This window comes from Oncorhynchus mykiss, chromosome 8, assembly GCF_013265735.2.
Source record: "Oncorhynchus mykiss isolate Arlee chromosome 8, USDA_OmykA_1.1, whole genome shotgun sequence".
Taxonomy (NCBI): Eukaryota; Metazoa; Chordata; class Actinopteri; order Salmoniformes; family Salmonidae; genus Oncorhynchus; species Oncorhynchus mykiss.
Window position 1 is genome coordinate 70,493,289 of NC_048572.1, and position 18,379 is coordinate 70,511,667.

At 40.7% G+C, this 18,379-nt stretch overlaps 1 protein-coding gene across 9 annotated transcripts; it reads right to left on the reverse strand.

Annotated features, from left to right (window-relative positions):
- Positions 1-21: 21 nt before the first annotated feature.
- Positions 22-17,897, reverse strand: LOC110530456 (serine/arginine-rich splicing factor 11). 9 transcript variants are annotated; one of them, XM_021613527.2, is made up of 12 exons: positions 17,549-17,897; positions 17,112-17,245; positions 14,599-14,714; positions 10,010-10,089; positions 8,650-8,706; positions 7,533-7,672; positions 7,332-7,410; positions 7,083-7,208; positions 1,872-1,961; positions 1,654-1,737; positions 1,155-1,311; positions 22-996 (listed from the first exon to the last, which is right to left on the reverse strand). In XM_021613527.2, the coding sequence occupies exons 1-12, from the start codon at positions 17,668-17,670 to the stop codon at positions 772-774; spliced, it is 1,410 nt and encodes a 469-aa protein (XP_021469202.1). In that variant the 5' UTR covers positions 17,671-17,897; the 3' UTR covers positions 22-771. The 9 variants fall into 9 exon arrangements, with proteins under 9 accessions (XP_021469202.1, XP_021469201.1, XP_021469200.1 ...); XM_021613526.2 differs by having other exon boundaries at positions 8,650-8,699; positions 9,997-10,089; XM_021613525.2 differs by having other exon boundaries at positions 14,557-14,714.
- Between the last annotated feature and the right edge of the window lie 482 nt (positions 17,898-18,379).

Genomic DNA, 18,379 nt, shown 5'->3' on the forward strand with positions numbered 1-18,379 from the left:
TTCAAAAAATATATTGCTCCATTATCTTTACACATATGGGTTTTTATTGTATATAAAAGAATCACTGATAAAGCACAATACAAACTTATAAGAATGACAAGAATAAGATCTAATGGGTATTGTGAATAGGTGAGCTATAAGGAGTGGTTATTATAGCACCACAAGACTCACTATATGTCTTCCGTATAATAACAGATGGGATATGAACACTATACCACGTACAGGAGTGACAAAAAATAGTAAATGGTGAATTATTGAGGCAACAATACAAGAATGAAAAGCTAAGTCCACAGCAAACTGCTCCATCTAGCAGCCATGTCTGATGAAATGGACATACAGTGAATTTGTTAAGCAGTGCAACTGGCTGCTTCTGCTCCCAGCAATGAGTAGAAACTAAACAAAAAACGAAGTAAAATACACAAATGCCGTTATCCTTTAAGGAAAAAATAAAAAAAGGCTGCACACTTGCTAGAGTATACACTTAAAATTACAGCAATAAACCTTTCAACCAACCACACCTTTTCACCACCGAAATAGGACAAAATAAAGAATTATGTATCACCATACAAACAGAAAATTGACAAAACTGTGAGAAGTCTTAAGGTTCATCTTCTAATTGATCTATTTTGTCTAGTCATTCCAAAAGAAAGCTAACAATTCAAGTGAGATAGAGGGATGGAGTTGATTGAAGCCTGTATACAGTAAGGTCGGTGCAGCATGGAGGGTTGGGAACAATGGAGGGTTGGGTACACAGATCCATGATTAGGTGACTCAATCACTGACATCCATGTCGTCCTCTTCGTGGTGGTCAACGTCCTCTTCGCGGTGGTCGTCACCATTGACTTTGGGAGTCCCAGTGCCATTGCCTTCCACTGAGTGAGGAGACTGGGCTCCGGAGTCCTGGTCGGAATCCTTCTTGTCCAGCCTCTCCCTCTCCTTCTCACTGTCGTAGCCCTGCTCTTCCTCATCATAGTCTCTGGTGACCTGCAAAGACATCTAGGACATTTGAAATGATTAAGTTTCATATTTCTGAACCGCATTTCATACGACTTGTTTTTCATTTAAATACAGCGAGTCACGCTAGAACTGAGGTCAAAAGCCAGAAGGAAGAATACATAACTTAAGACAAATCAGTTCCAGTCATTGCTGCTTACCTTCATGTCGCCTTTCTCTCCATCAGTTTTCTTTTCCCGTTCCTTATCTTTACTCCTTTCTTTCTTTTCCTTCCGTTCCTCCCGACTGCGGTCTTTATCGCCCCTGCGCTCTCGATCATTCTGTCTTTCCTTGTCCCTCTTCTTCTCCTTCTTATGTCTGTAGAGAGGAGAGGTTAAGATTATGAAAGATCTAAAAAAAAAAAATGTAAAAAAATCTCAATCTAAAAATGTGTGTAGACAGTCCAACATTGTTTATATTCAGGTCCCTTAAAAGAAACCTTGATATTTGAAATCCAAATAAATTGAGTGCATGATTCGAGGGCATTCACACTGTAAAGAAAATGTCCAGAAGATCGTCTCATATTCACACTCTCAAAGTAGCCACCAAATCCACTGGCATGATTTCGAAAACGTGTCCCCTTCGGAAATGATTTTCTATGAGAAGCAATCAATAATAAAAACGGCAATAACGAGACCATAGATAGGCCAAAATATCCACCTTCTAGGAGAGGGAGTCCTGGAAACTTTCCTCTTGGGGGATTTCTTAGGAGATCGGCTGGTGCTGCGACTCTTCCTCCGCCTTCTGTACTCAACAGCAACAAAATGAAAAAATTAAAATGTCACAAGTAGTAAATATCTGACCAATCAACATGGTTAGGAGCATGGAAAAACATACAAGTCAGACGTGTGGCTCTGACCCAAAAAAAATGCACTCACCGATCAATACTGCGAGACCTCCTGGTAGTGCTGTAGCTTTTCGGAGGTGTTTTGGTGCACTTTTTATCCCGCTCCTCTTTCTTCCTATCCCTGTGGTTCAGAGACAAGTTAGTTACATCTGATCAATATTTGGTATTGTATATACAGTACCTTCGGAAAGTATTCAGACCTTGACTTTTTCCACATTTTGTTACGTTACAGCCTTATTCTAAAATGGATTAAAGAAAGCAATTTGCTCAGCAATCTGCACACAATACCCCATAATGACAAGCGAAAACAGGTTTGACATTTTTGCTAATTTATTAAAAAGAACAGAAATACCTTATTCTTATTAAGTATTCAGACCAAATGTTATGAGACTCAAAAATGAGCTCAGGTGCATCCTGTTTCCATTGATCCATGAGATGTTTCTACAACTTGATTGGAGTCCACCTGTGGTAAATTCAATTGATTGGACATGATTTGGAAAGACACACACCTGTCTATATAAGGTCCCACAGTTGACAATGCATGTCAGGGCAAAAACAAAGCCATGAGGCCGAAGGAATTGTCCGTATAGCTCAGAGACAGGATTGTGTCGAGGTACAGATCTGGGGAAGGGTACAAAAACATTTCTGCAACATTGAAGGTCCCCAAGAACACAGTGGCCTCCAACATTCTTAAATGGAAGAAGTTTGGAACCACCAAGACTCTTCCTAGAGCTGTCCGCCTAGGCCAAACTGAGCAATAGGGGGAGAAGGGCCTTGATCAGGCAGGTGACCAAGAACCCGATGGTCACTCTGACAGAGCTCCAGAGTTCCTCTGTGGCAATGGGAGAACCTTCCAGAAGGACAACCATCTCTGCAGCATTGCACCAATTAGGCCTTTATAGAAGAGTGGCCAGACAGAAGGCACTCCTCAGTAAAAGGCACATGACAGCCCGCTTGGAGTTTGTCAAAAGGCACCCCAAGACTCTGGTCTGATGAAACAAAGATTGAACTCTTTGGTCTGAATGCCAAGCGTCACGTCTGGAGGAAACCTGGCACCATCCCTACGGTGAAGGATGGGGGTTGCAGCATCATGCTGTGGGGATGTTTTTCATCTGCAGGGACTGGGAGTCTAGTCAGGATTGACGGAAAAGATGAACAGAGCAAAGTACAGAGAGATCCTTGATGAAAAACCTGCTCCGGAGCGCTCAGGACCTCAGACTGGGTGAAGGTTTCACCTTCCAACAGGACAACGACCCTAAGCACACAGCTAAGACAAAGCAAGAGTGGTTTCGGGACTAGTCTCTGAATGTCCTTGAGTGGCCCAACCAGAGCCCGCACTTGAACCTGATTGAACATCTCTGGAGATCTAAAAATAGCTGTGCAGCAACATTCCCCATCCAACCTGACAGAGCTTGAAAGGATCTGCAGAGAAACTCCTTAAATACAGGTGTGGAAAGTTTGTAGCGTCTTACCCAAGATGACTCGAGGCTATAATAGTTGCCAAACGTGCTTCAACAAAGTACTGAGTAAAGGGTCTGAATACTTATGTAAAATGTGATTGCTAATATATAAAATAAAAAAAACGAACGTTTGCTTTGTCATTATGGGGTATTGAGTATAAATTTGGCCGTCATTGTAAATAAGAATTTGTTCTTAACTGACTTACCTAGTTAAAGGTTAAATAAATCAAAAGTTTGGAAACACCTCATTCAAGGGTTTTTCTTTATTTTTACTATTTTCTGCAATGCAGAATAATAGTGAAGACATCAAACTATGAAATAACACATACGGAATCATAGTAACCCCAAAAAGTGTTAAATCAAAATATATTTCATATACTTCAGTAGCCACCCTTTGCACACTCTTGGCATTCTCCCAACCAGTTTCATGAGGTAGTCACCTGGAATGCATTTCAATTAACAGGTGTGCCTTGTTAAAAGTGAATTTGTGGAATCTCTTTCCTTCTTAATGCGTTTGAGCCAATCAGTTGTGTTGTGACAAGGTATGGGTAATATACAGAAGATAGCCCTATTTGGTAAAAGACCAAGTCTATATTATGGCAAGAACAGCTCAAATAAGCAAAGAGAAATGACAGTCCATCATTACTTTAAAAGGCATGAAGGTCAGTGAAAACGGAACATTAATATCTTTGAAAATGTCTTCATGTGCAGTCACAAAAACCATCAGGCGCTATAATGAAACTGGCTCTAATGAGGACAGCCACAGGAAAGGAAGATGTCTTGAGATGTTGCTTCAATATATCCACATACTTTCCCTCCTCAAGATGCCATCTATTTTGTGAAGTGCACCAGTCCCTCCTGCAGCAAAGCACCCCCACAACATGATGCTGCCACCCCCGTGCTTCACGGTTGGGATGGTGTCCTTCGGCTTGCAAGCCTCCCCCCATTTCCTCCAAACATAACGATGGTCATTATGGTTCTATTTTTGTTTCATCAGACCAGAGGACATTTCTCCAAAAATTACAAACTTTGTCCTCATGTGCAGTTGCAAACCGTAGTCGGGCTTATTTATGGCGGAGAGCAGTGGCTTCTTCATTGCTGAGCAGCCTTTCAGGTTATGTCGATATAGGACTCATTTTACTGTGGATATAGATACTTTTGTACCCATTTCCTCCAGCATCTTCACAAGGTCCTTTGCTGTTGTCCTGGGATTGATTAGGAGGCAGAATGCGTCTCCTTCCTGAGCGATATGACGGCTGTGTGGTCCCATGGTGTTTATACTGGCGTACTATTGTTTGTACAGATGAACGTGGTACCTTCAGGTGTTTGGAAATTGCTCCCAAGGATGAACCAGACTTCTGGAGGTCTACAAAAAAATTCAGAGGTTTTGGCTGATTCCTTTTGATTTTCCCATGATGTCAAGCAAAGAGGCAGTGAATTTTTAAGGTAGGCCTTGAAATAGATCCACAGGTACACCTCCAATTGACTCAAACTATGTCAATTAACTTCTTGGTGACTGGGGGGCAGTATTGAGTAGCTTGGATGAATAAGGTGCCCAGAGTAAACTGCCTGCTACTCTGTCCCAGATGCTAATATATGCATATTATTAGTAGTATTGGATAGAAAGTTTCTAAAAAAACTGTTTGAATGATGTCTGAGTATAACAGAACTCATATGGCAGGCAAAAGCCTGAGAAAAATCCAACCAGGAAGTGAGAAATCTGAGGCTTGTAGTTTTTTTTAACTGAGCCCCTATTGCAGATACAGTAAGATATTGGTTATGTTGCACTTCCTAAGGCTTCAACTAGATGTCAACCGTCTTTAGAAACTTGAATGAGGATTCTACTATAAAGGAGGGGCTCATAAAAACAGTACCGTCATTTCTGGACTATTAAGCACGCCTGAATATAAACCGCACCCACTGAATTAAAAAAATATATGTATTTTGTACATAAATAAGCCGCACATGTCTATAAGCCGCAGGTGCCTACCGGTACATTGAAACAAATGAACTTTACACAGCCGTTAAACGAAACACGGCTTGTAACAAAAATGTAAAAAATAGCAGTAAACAGTAGCCTACCAAGAAAGTCATTGGTCACTATCTTCCTCCTCCTGTGCACTGAAACCACTGAAGTCATCTCCTTCGGTGTCGGAGTTGAATAGCCTCAGAATTGCTTCATCTGGTGTTGGATCGCTGCCCTCTTCAACACGCAGCCGTCCAGCCTTTCGAAACCCGTTGATGATAGTGGATTTTTTGACAATGCTCCACGCTGTCAGCAGCTCTATTTCCTTTTCCAACAGCCAGAATGATCGCCTTCAACTTGAAAGCTGCATCATATGCATTTCTCCGTGTCTTTGCCATGAGGGTGACCATAATCAGAATGATGGGAAGTTTGAGCGCGCTCGATTTACATCACATTATGTGACGGTGCTCAGTTTTTGGCGGCATGAATCTTGTGGAAGCGGGAAAAATCCATAAATTAGCCGTGTCATTGTATAAACCGCGAGGTTCAAAGCGTGGGAAAAAAGTAGCGGCTTATAGTCCGGAAATTGCGGTAAGTGGTCTGGCAATGAGCCTCGGTCTCATGAACCGCTGTCACGAGAGAGTTAGCTCCCATTCCATTGCATTTCAACAGACAAAGGAATTCTCCGGTTGGAACATTATTGATGTTTTATGTTAAAAACATCCTAAAGATTGATTCCAGACTTAGTTTGGCATGTTTCTACGGGCTGTAACAGAACTTTTTGAACTTTTAGTCCGAAGTTCGGCGCGACCTGAAAGCGCTTTTGGATTTGTTTACCAAACGCCCCAACTAAAGAAGATATCTGGACATAAATGATAGACATTATCAAACAAATCAAACATTTATGGTGGAACTGGGATTCCTGGGAGTGCATTCTGATGAAGATCATCAAAGGTAAGTGAATATTTAAAATGCTATTTCTGAGTAATGTTGACTACCCAATTTGGCGGATATCTTTTTGGCTGCTTTGTTGTCTGAACGCTGTACTCAGATTATTGCATGGTTTGCTTTCTCCGTAAAGTTTTTTTAAATCTGACACAGCGGTTGCATTAAGGAGAAGTTTATCTAAAGTTCCATGTATAATAGTCATATCTTTATCAATGTTCATTATGATTATTTCTGTAATTTGATGTGGCTCTCTGCACAATCACTGCATGTTTTAGAACTACTGAACGTAACGCGCCAATGTAAACTCAGATTTTTTTATATAAATATGAACTTTATCAAACAAAACATACACGTATTGTGTAACATGAAGTCCTATAAGTGTCATCTGATGAAGATCAAAGGTTAGTGATTAATTTGTATCTCTTTCTGCTTTTTGTGACTCCTCTCTTTGGCTGACAAAATGGCTGTGTTTTTCTGTGGCTTGGTGGTGACCTAACAATCGTTTGTGGTGCTTTCGCTGTAAAGCCTTTTTGAAATCAGACACTGTGGCTGGATTAACAAGAATTTTATCTTTAAAATGGTGTAAAATACTTGTAAGCTTGAGGAATTTTAATTATGAGATTTGTTGTTGTTTTGAATTTGGCGCCCTGCACTTTCACTGGCTGTTGGCGAGGGTTTCCGCCAGTCCTAGAGAGGGTTAAACAAGAAATTTGTGGAGTGGTTGAAAAATGAGTTTTAATGACTCCAACCGGTGTATCTAAACTACCGACTTCAACTATATATGGAATTAGAGTTGTGGTTAGATATGAAGATATGAGTGTGCAATTTGAGGATGAAGAATGGGTCAAGTCTGTGCTCTGTGGCTCACCTGGATTTACTTGGTGATGGTTTGCTCCTGTCTTTGGAGCGGGACCTCCCACTTCTCCTTCGAGGGCTCTTGGAGCGTCTCCTGCTCCTGGAGTGTGAACGTCGCTTAGACCTGCTCTTTGAACGCCTGCAGACCACGAAGATCACACAGACACGACATCAATCTCTACCCCCAATATAAATTTGAAAAAAACTTATTTTTTAACTCAATCCAAATAATTTCTGTCAGGAAAACAGATTTCGTGTTCACCTGTGTCTGGAGCGAGAACGGGACCTTCTGCGTCTGGACCTGGACCTGGAACGCGAGTGCTTCCTCTTGCTCTCCTTGTCTGCATAAACAAAACGTTAAAATTACTTTGGTACAGACAATAATAGCTTTTAGCTAGGGCTAATGGTAATTTATCTGAAGATGTAAGGTATGTTTTGGAGATGCAATGCTTTAGCTACTCACTGCCAGGCTCGATGGCAGCAGAGATTAGGGACTGGGCCTCTCTGACCCTCTTCATGGCCACTTCTATCTCTTTGTTGGAGGAGTCTGCCTTCAGGCCTGGATTCATGTTCATGTTCATCCCTACACCCATGTGGTTCATTCTGAAGAAGAGGACATTATTTTGTGGTGATTATAAACCGGGTAGTTTGGGTCCTGGATGGTGTTTGGCTGAAACAGCCACAGCATTCCAGTAATGTGTATATCAGACAATATACCTTGGGTAGGATGCAAAACTACTTGTTTACTGTTACATTTATATTAATAACCGGTTTATAATAGAAATAAGGTACCTCAGGGGTTTGTGGTATATGGCCAATATACCACAGCTAAGGGTCGTCTTTGCGTTGTGCCTAAGAACAGCCCTTAAGCGTGGTATATGTAAGTAATAAGGACCCAGGGGGTGTGGCATATGGCTAATATACCATGGTTAAGGGCTGCTCTGGCCATTATAAACCGGGTGGTTCGAGCCCTGAATGCTGACTAGCTGAAAGCCGTGGTATATCATACCGTATACCATGGGTATGACAAAAAAAAGTACTATTTATTGGTCTATTTATGTTGTTAACTAGTTTATAATAGACACCTCAGGGGTTTGTGGTATATGGCCAATATACAACGGCTAAGGGCTGTATCCAGGTCGTGCCTAACAGCCCTTAGCCTTGGTATATTGGCCATATACCACACCTCCTCACGCCTTATTGCTTAAACATACCACACCCCCTCAGGCCTTACCGCTTAATTATAAACTGGGTGGTTCCAGCCCTGAATGTTGATTGGCTGAAAGCCGTGGTATGTCAGACCGTATACCACAGGTATGACAAAAATATTTTTACTGCACTAATTACTTTAGTAAGCAGTTTATAATAGCAATAAAGCCCCTCTGGGGTCCATGGTATATGGCCTAAGAACAGCCCTTAGCCGTGGTATATTGGCCATATACCACACCCCTTCCGTGCCTTATTGCTTAATTAGAACACACTGGAGTGCAATCCAACAAATTAATGGTTCATAGGTGTTACTGGAGGTAAGACATCAGACTAGCTTATGATGGGAATTTTCTAGAGACACGATGACTTACTTTGGATCCACCTGCGTCATAAACTTCAGAAGCTGCTCAGTGGGAAAAGACTGGGGAAGAAAAGTGTAAAATATATGATATACAAGTAAAACATATAATTTCAACATTTCCCTTTTAACACCAGCATTTGCGTGTGCATACAGAACACTATATACAAAAGTATGTGGACACCCCTTCAAATAAGTGGATTTGGCTATTTCAGCCACAAACATGGCTGAAAGGTGTATAACATTGAGCACAAAGCCATGCAATCTCCATAGTCAAACATTGGCAGTAGAATGGCCTTACTGTAGAGCTCAGTGACTTTCAATGTAGCACCATCATAGGATGCCACCTTTCCAACAGTTCACCAAATTTCTGCCCTGCTAGTGCTGCCCCAGTCAACTGTAAGTGCTGTTATTGTGAAGTGGAAAACACTAGGAACAACAGCGGCTCAGCCGCAAAGTGGTAGGCCCCACAAGTTCACAGAATGGGGCCGCAGAGTGCTGAAGAGCGTAAAAATCGTCTGTCCTCGGTTGCAACATTCACTACAGAGTTCCAAATTGCCTCTGGAAGCAACATCAGCATAAGATCTGTTCGTCGGGAGTTTCATGAAATGGGTTTCCATGGCCAAGCAGCCACACACAAGCCTAAGATCACCATGTGCAATGTCAAGTGTCGGCCGGAGTGGTGTAAATCTCGCCATCATTGGACTATGGAGCAGTGGAAATGCGTTCGCTGGAGTATGAATCACGCTTCACCATCTGACAGTCCGACAGACGAATCTAGGTTTGGCGGATTCCAGGCTAACGCTACCTACCCGAATGCATAATGCCAACTTTAAAGTTTGGTGGAGTATTAATGGTCTGGGGTTGTTTTTTTATGAGTCGGGCTAGGCCCCTTAGTTCCAGTGAAAGGAAAGCTTAATGCTACAGCATACAGTGACATTCTAGACGAGTCTGTGCTTCCAACTTTGTGGCAACAGATTGGGGAAGGCCCTTTCCTGTTTCAGCATGGCAATGGTTTGTCGAGACTGGTGTGGACGAACTTGACTCCCCTGCAGAGCCCTGACGGCAACCCCATCAAACACCTTTGGAATGATTTGGAACGCCGACTGCAAGCCAGGCCTAATTGCCAAACATCAGTGCCCGACCTCACTAATGCGCGTGGCTGAATAGAAGCAAGTCCCCACAGCAATGTTTCAACAGCTAGTGAAAAGCCTTTCCAGAAGAGTGGAGGCTGTTATAGCAGCAAAGGGGGACCAACTCCATATTATTGCACATGATTTTGGAATGAGATGTTCGACAAGCAGGTGTCCACATGCACTACATGACCAAAAGTATCTCCAGGTTGCAAGCAAACACTCACCTGGGGATTCATATTCATATTCATATTGGGGTTTGAAAACCCAAACGCTGCCATCGCATCCATGGAGGGACCACCGAAAGGATTGCCTCCCATCTAAAATGCAACACATCATTAACCCTTTCATTGTCTATTACTCTATTTTACAGACCATTGTCCCCATGGGGGAAATTTGTTGCAGTATCATGTACACCAGGGATCATCAACTAGATTCAGCCGAGGTCCAATTTTTTTCTTGAGTGGATGGTCGGAACATAATTACAAATCCTTTGTAGACTTCAAATCAACCGCAAGAATCCCAAACAGATATCATATTTGACTAAAACATAATCATTTCAAACCTTGCTTACATTTGTATACGATCATCTCTTTATTATGCATGAGAATACTTTGGAACAGATTTCCTAAATTTAAATCAACTAGAGCTGACTTCTTGGTGTTTTTACAGTCTTATGATCAACAACAAAAAATAAGTTTTTTTTGTTCTTTGCTAATAAGAAAGCTTGGGGAGCCAAATAAAACCACCTGCAAGCTAAATTCGGCCGACAGGCTGCCGTTGGGGAACCCTGATGTACACATTTAAATGATATATATATATATATATATATACCCGTGGTCATGTATATATATGCCTGTGTTCACGTGAAAGTGGACTTATCAGGGCATGTTCCATTTCATTAACTTAAGAACCGACATTGTCTTATGTCAGATGGCGTCACTCCTACACAACGCTCGCTTTAACAATCTGTCTTGTAGGAAGTGAAACTCGTATGTAAATATGAATATTCCAGAGCATCCACCATTCAACAATGAAAACATAGGAACTATTTTTTTTATCACTACGCTTTTGTATCCATGAAACAGGCAGAATAATTACCTAAATGAAAATGAAATAGATGGAATAATAAAAAATAAACAAAACTGTGGCTATCTCCTGCACAAATAATGTGCAAGGACCTCGGTCGCCAGTGCAGTGACTTGATCAGCAGCTTTGCTAACTGTTGTAGCTAGCTTACTGACAATAGCTGGCTAGCTCTACCTTTACTGACATGAAAAGCTTGCTTAGCCTGGTTAAATTACCCTGAAGTTGTAGACATGCAGCCTCAAAATGAGTGACCGTTACCAGAAATCAGTCCGTAAGTCGGCATGTTTCTCTGCGATCGCTAACATTTAACTTGTAAGTAACTTTGTAAAATTGGCTCAGCTGACTACAGCAGCTGACTCGGGAGGCTACTGCAATGACTCACGACAGAACAGCTGCTTGAAACTCATAAAAGTTAGTATCTGTAAACCCCCCCACAACTAAATAAATAAAAAATAAAATGTTGTGACCAAATTTGTTTAACCTGTTGCGACTCTAGGGGCAGTATTTTCACTTTTGAAAAAAAAACGTGCCAATGAGTCCCCATTGAGCTGTGAATGTGCTATTAACCAGTTTACGCTTTCTACGTATTCCCCAAGGTGTCTACAGCATTGTGACGTAGTTTTACACATTTATGTTGAAGAATACCCGTAGGGGGCTACATTGCGCAAGTGGTCACATGATGCTCCCGGAGAAAATCTTGCATAAGTACAGAGGTAGCCATTATTCCAATCGCTTCTACTGAGAAACCAATTGTCCCGGTGGATATATTATCGAATAGATATTTGAAAAACACCTTGAGGATTGATTCTAAACAACGTTTGCCATGTTTCTGTCGATATTATGGAGCTAATTTGGAATATTTTTCCGGTCGATTTCTCAACCAAACGTGTAGAACAAACGGAGCTATTTCGCCTACAAAAATAATCTTTTGGGAAAAAATGAACTTTGGCTATCTACCTGGGAGTCTCGTGAGTGAAAACAGCCGAAGTTCATCAAAGGTAAACGATTTAATTTGATTGCTTTTCTGATTTCCGTGACAAGGTTGCCTGCTGCTAGCAAGGCATAATGCTATGCTAGGCTATCGATAAACTTACACAAATGCTTGTCTAGCTTTGGCTGCAAAGCATATTTTGAAAATCTGAGACGACAGGGTGATTAACAAAAGGCTAAGCTGTGTTCCAATATATTTCACTTGTGATTTTCATGAATAGGAAGATTTTCTAAGAAGATTTATGTCCGTTGCGTTACGCTAATTAGTGTCAGATGATGACAACGGTCCCGTTCACGGGATGGGGTGTCACTAGAGGTTAAATTATAATGTTAAAATTAGCATTACTAGAGTAGTTTGCGAGCTAGCTTTTGTTTGAAGCATTTAACAAATTGTGTACGCAGCACTAAGTAGGTAAGCTTGTTGGTTAGCAGCAACCTTTCGCCTCTGGCAAGCTAATATTGATCAAATTTATGCTAGGTTTTGTGCCCAGTCAAACTTCAGAAATACCGCTCATTGAAGCACAAAAATCCATGCTAAATGTAAAATGACTAGAACTTCCTCACCAAAGAAACTTAATTATTGATCAATGTATTGTTTTAGCTGAGATTAATACAGACAGTTTAGAGGCAGAAATTAGGTTCAGCAGACGATGTTACCTAGGTAGCGTAAACTCAACCTATTACGTACAAATGTGCGTAACCGCGACATTCAAATGAGGCTTCAATGAAAACGAATGGGACTGTAGTAACTGTGTTGGCATCAAAATCTGGGTTGTGAACTGTGTTTCGATTCAGCGTTGATTGACATGGTAATGGACTAACAGTATTGGAGAAAATATGAAAAAAAAACTGACCCCTCTGATGCTGTACGTTACATCATAACGTGTCAGCGCGCATTTGCAACTCATTTTGTGCCGTACAGCCTCTTTCCACCAGGGGTAGCCGTTCTCAGATGAAAATCATGCTTAACCATATACACTTTTCAGAAAATTTAATTATTCATGATTTTTGTCTAAATTAACTTCTTGGTGACAGGGGGGCAGTATTGAGTAGCTTGGATGAATAAGGTGCCCAGAGTAAACTGCCTGCTACTCTGTCCCAGATGCTAATATCTGCATAGTATTAGTAGTATTGGATAGAAAACACTGAAGTTTCTAAAACTGTTTGAATGATGTCCGAGTATAACAGAACTCATATGGCTGGCGAAAACCGGAGAAAAATCCAACCAGGAAGTGAGAAATCTGAGGCTTGAGCCCCTATTGCAGATACAGTAAGATACGGCTTCCACTAGATGTCAACAGTCTTTAGAACTTTGTTTGAGGCTTCTACTGTGAAGTGGGGGCGAATGAGAGCTGATTGAGTCAGGTATCTGGCAGAGTGCCACAGGCTCTGAGGCGCGGTCACGAGGGAGTTAGCTCTCGTTCCATTGCTTTTCTACAGACATAGGAATTAGGAGAAGTAGGAGAAGTATATCTCTAATTCCTTGTATAACACTTGTATTTTCATCAACATTTATGATGAGTATTTCTGTAAATTGATGTGGCTCTCTGCACAATCACCGCATGTTTTAGAACTACTGAACGTAATGCGCCAATGTAAAATTAGATTTTTTTAAAATATAAATATGCACTTTATCGAACAAAACATACATGTATTTGATTAGATTTTTTATTGTGCAACATGAAGTCCTATGAGTGTCATCTGATGAAGATCAAAGGTTAGTGCTTAATTTTATCTCTATTTGTTATTTTTGTGACTCCTCTCTTTGGCTGGAAAAATTGCTGTTTTTCTGTGAGTTGGTGGTGACCTAACACAATCGTTTGTGGTGCTTTCGCTGTAAAGCCTGTTTGAAATCAGACAGTGTGGCTGGATTAACGAGAATGTTATCTTTAAAATTGTGTAAAATACTTGTATGCTTGAGGAATTTTAATTATGAGATTTTTGTTGTTTTGAATTTGGCTCCCTGGATTTTCACTGGCTGTTGGCGAGGTGGGACGCTATCGTCCCACATATCCCAGAGAGGTTAATATAATTATTGCTAATATTAAACTAATATTTCATGACTAGGGTGCCAATTGCATTTTTTTGCACGTCATTACTGCGAGCCATCATGACACTCAAGTCAGAACAGCTGCAGTTCACTTGTGAGGCTAATGTTAGCGCAGCCCTAAATCCCTCTTCAAATTCGACACAAACCTTCAAACCGGTATGTGATGAGACATTACATAAACTGTTTTATTTACATTTTAAAGTTGATTAGTTGGACAAATCGGGTGAAAAAAAACTTTCCCCCTTTCAAGATCACTTCGTAGCCTTCGCTCCCCACCCAACATTTTTAAAAAGACCCGATGAAGCTCACTGCCTTCTTAAATTATGCAGAGATGGGCATCATGAAGGTCTCGTCATTAATTTTGTTGGAAAAGAGAGAAATTGTGCTTCACATTGGTATTTTTTGGGCACAAATATAAGGTCAATTGTACGAACCAAGGCGATGTACAAAAGTGAGTGAGTTTATGTTAGTATTTTCAAATGTTAGACAGCACATTGTAGCTAAACTACTTTTGATCTATCCCGTACCTTTTGCAAGATACGAGACAGATTAGCGCAGGCAGAATTGTTGCGCTATCTGACGTAAGACAATGAAGGACCACATAATTAAATTGATGTTATAAAATATAAAATATTGTATGTCTATGCTGAGGACCTACCTGTGGATAGGACATGGGGTTTGGTGTTGGGAGAAGTCCTACCTGTGGATTGGACATGGGGTTAGGTGTTGGAAGGAGACCTCCTCCGGACATAATCCCTGCAACAGCATTTGCTGGCGCCAGCAGTGACAAAGCCTTAGCCTCCTCTGGGATAACACCTACAGAAAAACAAAACAGGCATTATGGGAAGAAGAGAACGTCTACATCTAGAATCTACTAAAGAGGAGAGACATTTTGAAAAACAAAAAGATTACTTGCTCAGGTATTCTTCAAACAAACATGTGTACAGGTTTCAATACTGTTACCTTAGATAGCTGCTACATTTGAGAAGGTTTGTTCCCTTTATTCTTTTAATCATTGTAGATAGTTATTCTTCTAAGGTTGGGAAAAAAGTATATCACAATACACACTACTCCACTGAACTCTGCCAAGATTGTATCACCTGAAAGTGTATTTTAAGTCATGAACCAAACGTTAGCTAGCACAGCGGCTTCTCCAGTGGGGTGTGCTCTCAATTTTCATATAGATTGAACAAGCGACTCACGTTGGTGGCTTCACTACTAAGGAGCACAGAGAAAAAAAAAAGGAAAAAAAATCGAGATACACAAAACAAAAAGAATTTCAGAGAGTTGGAGGTCAACAGTAAATACTGTACAGTCAGTTTCTACTACTTACCAGCAATACGTAGAAAAACAACCTAGCTAGCAATCAAATTCTAGGTAGGCGATATCTACTCTCCCAATAACCTTACTTGTCACTGCATCAAATATGCTTAAAATTAATGCTTTTTGATCAAGTTTAATAATCAACTTGGCAACATTAGATTAGCTTGTTTTTCATGTCTGACTAATATAGGGCAAAAAAAAAAACTATGATTTCACATCTCAATGTTACCAATGCTACCTAAAAAAAGAAACATACAATATCTTAATCAAGATGCAACGGGAAAAATAACATTTACATTTTTTTTTTTTTTACAGAAGACGCACAAACATACACACACCGAGACAGACACACATACGCACACACCCACAAAAAAAAACATTGAAAAAAATGGCACATGGGAGAGAGAATTTAGCTGCAGGAGACAAAACGGTTGGGTGGTATTTTCAGCAGGGCCTGGTTTACAGGACTGGCTGAGCCAGGAAAAAGAACTGTAAAACACAACAACAAAAAAGAAAGACCACTGTTAAAGAGAGAGCACTGAACCAGTTGCCATTGTCATGTGGGTGGATATCTAAGACAATTAACGACAACTAGATAGTCAGCAACCTTAAAGTACAGTATCACTGGTCAACATAGAAAACACACAGCCTAGTTATTTGAATCTGCCAATTTGAGGGACAGCGAGTGTTGAGTGCATCTAATTTTTAGCTAAATTAAAATTGGATACTAGATTGCAACTAGAGTTCACCCAACTCCCCAAACCAGGATGTGCCTTAAAGCTAAAGGTGAAAAAAGTATGAAATGCAGGTGTAGCAATAGCCGTGTCATTGAGATGTATGTGTATTGTTGACTGTTCAGTGACCATTTGGATCCAATGAGAATTAGATTGGATGTTATACAGGTCAGATTATTAAAATACCTATTTTGATACATAGACGTGTGAGTAGTCAAATAACATGTTGTGTTATACATGTGATCTGCCTTATGGTAATATCTAACTACTGCATTCCACTTAAACTAAAAATACATAGAGAATAGAAAATGAGAGAAAGAAGGACACAGAAAAAAGAGAAAGAGAAGGGGTTGGGGGGCTGCTTGAATGCTTGCTGGCCTTTTGTAATTGTCTACAATCCCCTGTTGGCAGGCAGAGGACCACTTTCAGCCATCAAGGAGGGGGCTCTGCTTTTGCCTTCTCCACTACAACAAATCACACACACAAATAACAGAGATAAGTTTAATAGAGGATAGTCCAATATGGGGGAGAAAATAAAAAGCATGGTTAAGTTTTCATATACATGTAAGTTCCTCTCTGCTTTCTTTTTGTCTGCCCGTGCAGTCTGGGCTTGTTCAGCTCTCTCTGTCGAAGCAAGTGCCTGTCCCTAAAGCAGATCTTGGTATACTGTGATTACTGGTAAAGGGGTTGCGGGGGGTGGGGGTGGAGAATAGGCTCTGGAGACCACTAAAGACTTAAAGTCATCTGTGTTGTTTAGTGTCTATAAGTCCAATACATCATGGGTGGCATTATGACCTTACAGTGTGGCAGTAGCTTTATATAATAAATTATGTGTATGGTGGTTATATGTTTGGTATTTAGTTCCACAGTATACCATGGATATGGGTTGAGAGATCTGATATAGAAATCTCTCATTGTAATTAGCAAGGGGATTGTACAAGACACACATGGAATCATTTATCACAGAATCAGATAGGCTTGTCAGATCGAGAATGGATACTAGGATCTGAAATAGCTAGGACACATGCTTAAATAGTATCTCAAACCACAGGATCATAGAACTCCATCATGAAATTAATGGGCGCGTCACTCTCCCATAACTACGTCATACAGTCAAGGATCATTCATACTGAAGAGGGGAGAACAAAGCACCAACCTTCGGCAAAAGGGACAACGATCAGCGCTCTGTCCACGAAGACTGTGTTGGTCAGATGCTGAGAAACTCCCACGGACTCCGACTCTTGGAACTTCACAAAACACACACGCGACGTCACTGGCAGAGGCGATTCACTGCAATACGGTAGTTTGTAAGTTAGTTAGATAGCAACAACATAGTAGTAGATTGTGTCCAACAAAACACCCCTGAAGTAGCTAACCAACATTATCTTAGCTAGCCCATGTTTCGTCTAATATTTTGGGTACGGCTAGCTTGGGCCTCCGATGCTAACGTTAGCTAGCGTTAGCTAAACTAAAGTTAATAATAAACGTTACCTATATGGAAATCAACCAAATCACAAATTGGTAAGGAATTAAGTCAAATAAACAATAACGATGTCTAGTTTGCGACAAAAGTTAAACAAATTAGTTACTTACTCTGGTGGAAACAATTTGAGTTCTTCAATGGTTCCAAGAAACCCGAACAGCATTCGCATCTGCTCAGATGTTGTGCTTGGCGACACGTTCGTCACTTGCACTACGTTCGTGGTACAATTCATTTTTTTCACAATACAATTTTAAAAACAAATATATAAACAACTACCCCTCGATTTGAGAAGGCTTTTTTAGAAATGTACTTCGTTGCTGTCCTAGCCGAAGATGTTTTATAAACTCAAACGTTCATCCCAATGTGTTTCGTCGCCATGTTGTAAGCGTGAATACACATAGAAAAGAACGGCATGCGCACTGTGAAAATCCTGCAGTGATGTAGATAGTTTACACGGGCGTGGGATGGACAACTGGCGGCGGGAGGGCCGCCCCCCTTTTGAACGCCCTCTGACCAATTCAGTCAGGGTCTCAATTTACTGTTGTTGCAAGTTATGTAGAATAATATAATACACAAGGTACACTATCGTAATTTGGTTGTGAATCAGCAGTTTTTCTCTTATGTCAGCCACTGATAGCCACTCAATTAGTCCATGTCAGCTAACATTTTTAGATTTTTAAATTAGTTTAGCAGCCAGCTGATGTTGATAGTCAGTCTCACTCGGGTATCATATTTAAACCTGCAAACATTTCTCTCCACCCTATGGAAAAATGTGTAGAATTGCAGGAAATTAGATGTAAAACAGCACTTTTGCATCTCTGCCCAATGGCAAAATGAGTAGAATTGAATGAAATTAGCTATAAAATACAAAGTCTTCTCTCCACCCCATGGCAGAATGTGTACAATTGTACAAAATGAAAAATGTTCTCTCAGGTGTTAAG

What these genes read in the sequence shown, in the direction of transcription:
- LOC110530456 (XM_021613523.2), bottom strand. Translation starts at nt 17,670, where the DNA reads ATGAATTGTACCACGAACGTAGTGCAAGTGACGAACGTGTCGCCAAGC. An exon ending in TGCTGCCATCGAGCCTGGCA is followed by an intron (nt 7,411 to 7,532) that starts GTGAGTAGCTAA and finishes TTGTTTATGCAG; the next exon opens with ACAAGGAGAGCAAGAGGAAG. An exon ending in GAGAGAAAGGCGACATGAAG is followed by an intron (nt 997 to 1,154) that starts GTAAGCAGCAAT and finishes CAAATGTCCTAG; the next exon opens with ATGTCTTTGCAGGTCACCAG.